The sequence below is a fragment of the Myotis davidii genome, unplaced genomic scaffold, assembly GCF_000327345.1.
Source record: "Myotis davidii unplaced genomic scaffold, ASM32734v1 scaffold960, whole genome shotgun sequence".
Lineage (NCBI taxonomy): Eukaryota > Metazoa > Chordata > Mammalia > Chiroptera > Vespertilionidae > Myotis > Myotis davidii.
The window spans coordinates 3,078,626-3,081,749 of NW_006293003.1; the positions used below are offsets into that span (position 1 = coordinate 3,078,626).

A 3,124-nucleotide genomic window follows, 5' to 3' on the forward strand; every position below is an offset into this window, starting at 1 on the left:
CTAGTTGTAGAACTTCCACTCAGCCAGCCTTCCTGTGGCTCTGGATGATGTCCGTTCCGTCTTTTAGTTGTATTTTTGAAGTGGTTGTTTGAGGCAGCAAACTCCGGTGTTTACCTATGCCACCATCTTGGTTTCTCTCACTATTTGACTCTTTATAGGAAAAGATTGCCAACCCCTGCCCTAGGAACCACTCCTAAGCTCAGAACCAAAGCCTAATCACTCTCCACCTTGTCACCCTCCACCGGGTCCCCTCATTTATTCTCCGCTTTGGCACCTGCCCCTGGTCTCCCTTTCCACCCCAGGTCCTGTCATCACCCGGATGCTCACACAGCCACCGTCCCACACCTGGGCTCCTCGGCCCTCGGCTTCCTCTTATCCAATGAGCTCCTCCGTGTCCCTTGGCCACTCATTCCCAAGGGTGACTTGGGACTTGCTTTCACCGCAAACCTGCTCAATACCTGCCCAGCACTCCTCTCTGCTGACCACATCCCACCCTTCCAGGTGGCACTTCAACTCTAGTCACCAGCACTTTTTTAAACCTTTGACCCCTCAATTCACTTTACAGCTACTTTCTCCTGTTGCTCCCCTGCTTCTCATTCCCCCACTACCCAGTTAGTGTATGAGGTCCTTTGAGGCAATAACACCTCGTCAAAACCCCAACCTCGCATCCTGTTTCCTTGTTTCCCCTTCTCTCTACTCTCTACCAGAAGTGCAGCCCCCGGTTGTTTAGAGCTACTAGGGACCATCACCAACGAGACTGCAGGAAAACCCAGGCTTGAAGGAGTCTTGCCTCGGCTGTTGCAGGTGTAAAGAAACATGCTTTGAAGGGGCAAATAATAATATGAGTAAATAGTAATCAAAACAGCATGGTACTGGCATAAAAACGTAGAGATCAATGGAACAGAATAGAGAGCCTAGAAACAAACCCAGGCCTGTACTGTCAATATTTGACAAAGGAGGCAAAAACATACAATGGAGTAAAGACAGTCTCTTCAATAAATGGTGTTGGGAAAATTGAACAAACACATGCAAAAAAAATGAAACTAGGCCACCTATTCTTAACCATAAATAAGAATAAACTCAAAATTGATTAAAGGTGGCCTGCCCTGTTTGCTCAGTTGTTAGAGCATTGGCCCACGCACCAAAAGGTTGTGGGCTCAATTCCCAGTCAAGGGCATGGCTATGGGTTGAAGGTTTGATCCCCAGTTCTGGTCAGGGCATTTGCAGGAGGCAACCAATCGATGTTTCTCTCTCACATTGATGGTTCTTTCTCGCTCTCACTCTCTCTTCCCCCCTCTTCCACTCTCTCTAAAACTCAATGGAAAAAAATATCCTTGGGTGTGGATTAACAAAACAACAACAAAAAATGGGTTCAAGACTTAAATGTTGGACTCAAAACCATAAAGTCCTAGGAGAAAACATAGGCAGTAAATTTCTATAGTGATATTTTTTCTGATATATCTCATTGGGCAAGAGAAACAAAAGAAAAAAAATAAACAAATGGGACTACATAAAACAAAGTTTTTGCACAGCAAAGGAAACCATCAAGAACATAAAAAGATAACCCAATGAATGAGATAAGACATTCACCAATACATCTGATAAGGGGTTACTATCCAAAATTTATAAAGAACGTATAAAACTCAACACCAAAAGAACAAACAATCCAATTAAAAAATGGGCAAAGAGCTTCAGTTTGGCTCAGTGGCTTGAGTGTTGGCCTGTGGACTAGGGAGTCCTGGGTTTGATTCCAGTCAAGGGCACATGCCTGGGTTGCGGGCTCAATCCCCAGAAGGGGGCATGTAGAAGGCAGCTGATCAATGATTCTCTCCCATCATTGATGTTTCTCTCTCTTCCTTCTTCTCTAAAATAAATAAAAATATATATTTTTTAAAAGATGGGCAAAGAACCTGAACAAATACTTCTCAAAAGAGGACATACAGAAGGCCAATAGACATATGAAAAGATGCTCAACATTACTAATCATCAGAGAGATGCAAATTAAAGCTATGAGCTATCACCTCACATCTTTCACAATGGCTGTCATCAATAAATCAAGTGTTGGCGAGGATGCAGAGAAAAGGAAACCCTCCTGCACTCTTGATGGGAATGCAGACTGGTGCCGCCATTGTCGAAAGCAGCCTATATCGAAAGACTATGTGCAGCCCTATGTTCATTTAGCGTTATTTACAAAAGCCAAGATTTGGAAGCAGATAAAAAAGTGGTGGTGTATTTACACAATGGAATACGACTCAGCTATAAAACAGAAGGAAATCTTACCCTTTGCGACAGTATGGATGAGCCTGGAGAGCACTGTGCTGAGTGAAATAAGCCAGTCAGAGAAAGACAAGTCCTGTATGACCTCACTCATATGTGGAATCTAGTGAACAAACTGAACTAACAAGCAAAACAGAGACAGACTCGTAGATAGAGAGCAGGCTGACAGCGGACGGGTGGGGTTGGGGGAGTGGGTGGGGGATGAGGGTGGAGGGATTGAGCAAAAAACGAGAAGAAATCATGGACATGGACAACAGTGTGGTGATTGATGAGGGAAGTGGGAGTAGGGGAAGGTGAGAGGGGGAGGGTATGGGGAGGCGAATGGGGAGGGAAGGAGACTTGGTGGGGGTGGTGAACACACAGTACAGTGTACGGATGATGTGCTGTAGAATTGTGCACCTGAAATCTGTAATTTTGTTAACCAGTGTCACCCTGATAAATTCACTAAAAAGGAGAAAACATAACAAACAGAAGATTTAAAAAAATAGTATGAATGAGTTTGGGAATAACAGAATGGAGGCTTTTGTGAGTCATGGAATACAAAGTTTGAAGGATATAAATCAGAAAAAAGGAACTACAGACAGACCATCATGGGGAGGGCGCTGTCTCCTCATCAGGGAGCAGCGTCCCACCGAGACCCAGCTTTCATTCCCTTGTCTCTTTTCTTAATCCTTTCATCACCCCCACTCAGGATCACCCTTGGCTGTGCTGGCGCGGCACACTAAAATATATGATGTTGGATATTGACTTAATATTTACTACGTGATTTTGTAAACTTAGTTGTTTTAATCAGAGGGCGGTATTAGATTTTTGTCATTTATTGAGAGGGCACTTTTTTTTTCTTTTT

The 3,124-nt window shown here is 43.9% G+C and overlaps 1 protein-coding gene across 1 annotated transcript in view; it reads right to left on the reverse strand.

Annotated features, from left to right (window-relative positions):
• MRFAP1 (Morf4 family associated protein 1) overlaps positions 1-3,124 on the reverse strand; it is a 25,034-nt gene that overhangs the window by 15,933 nt on the left and 5,977 nt on the right. Inside the window, exon 2 of the mRNA XM_015565805.1 lies at positions 280-289. Within this exon, the coding sequence (XP_015421291.1) occupies positions 280-289 (10 nt within the window). The remainder of the gene's footprint in view (positions 1-279; positions 290-3,124) is intronic.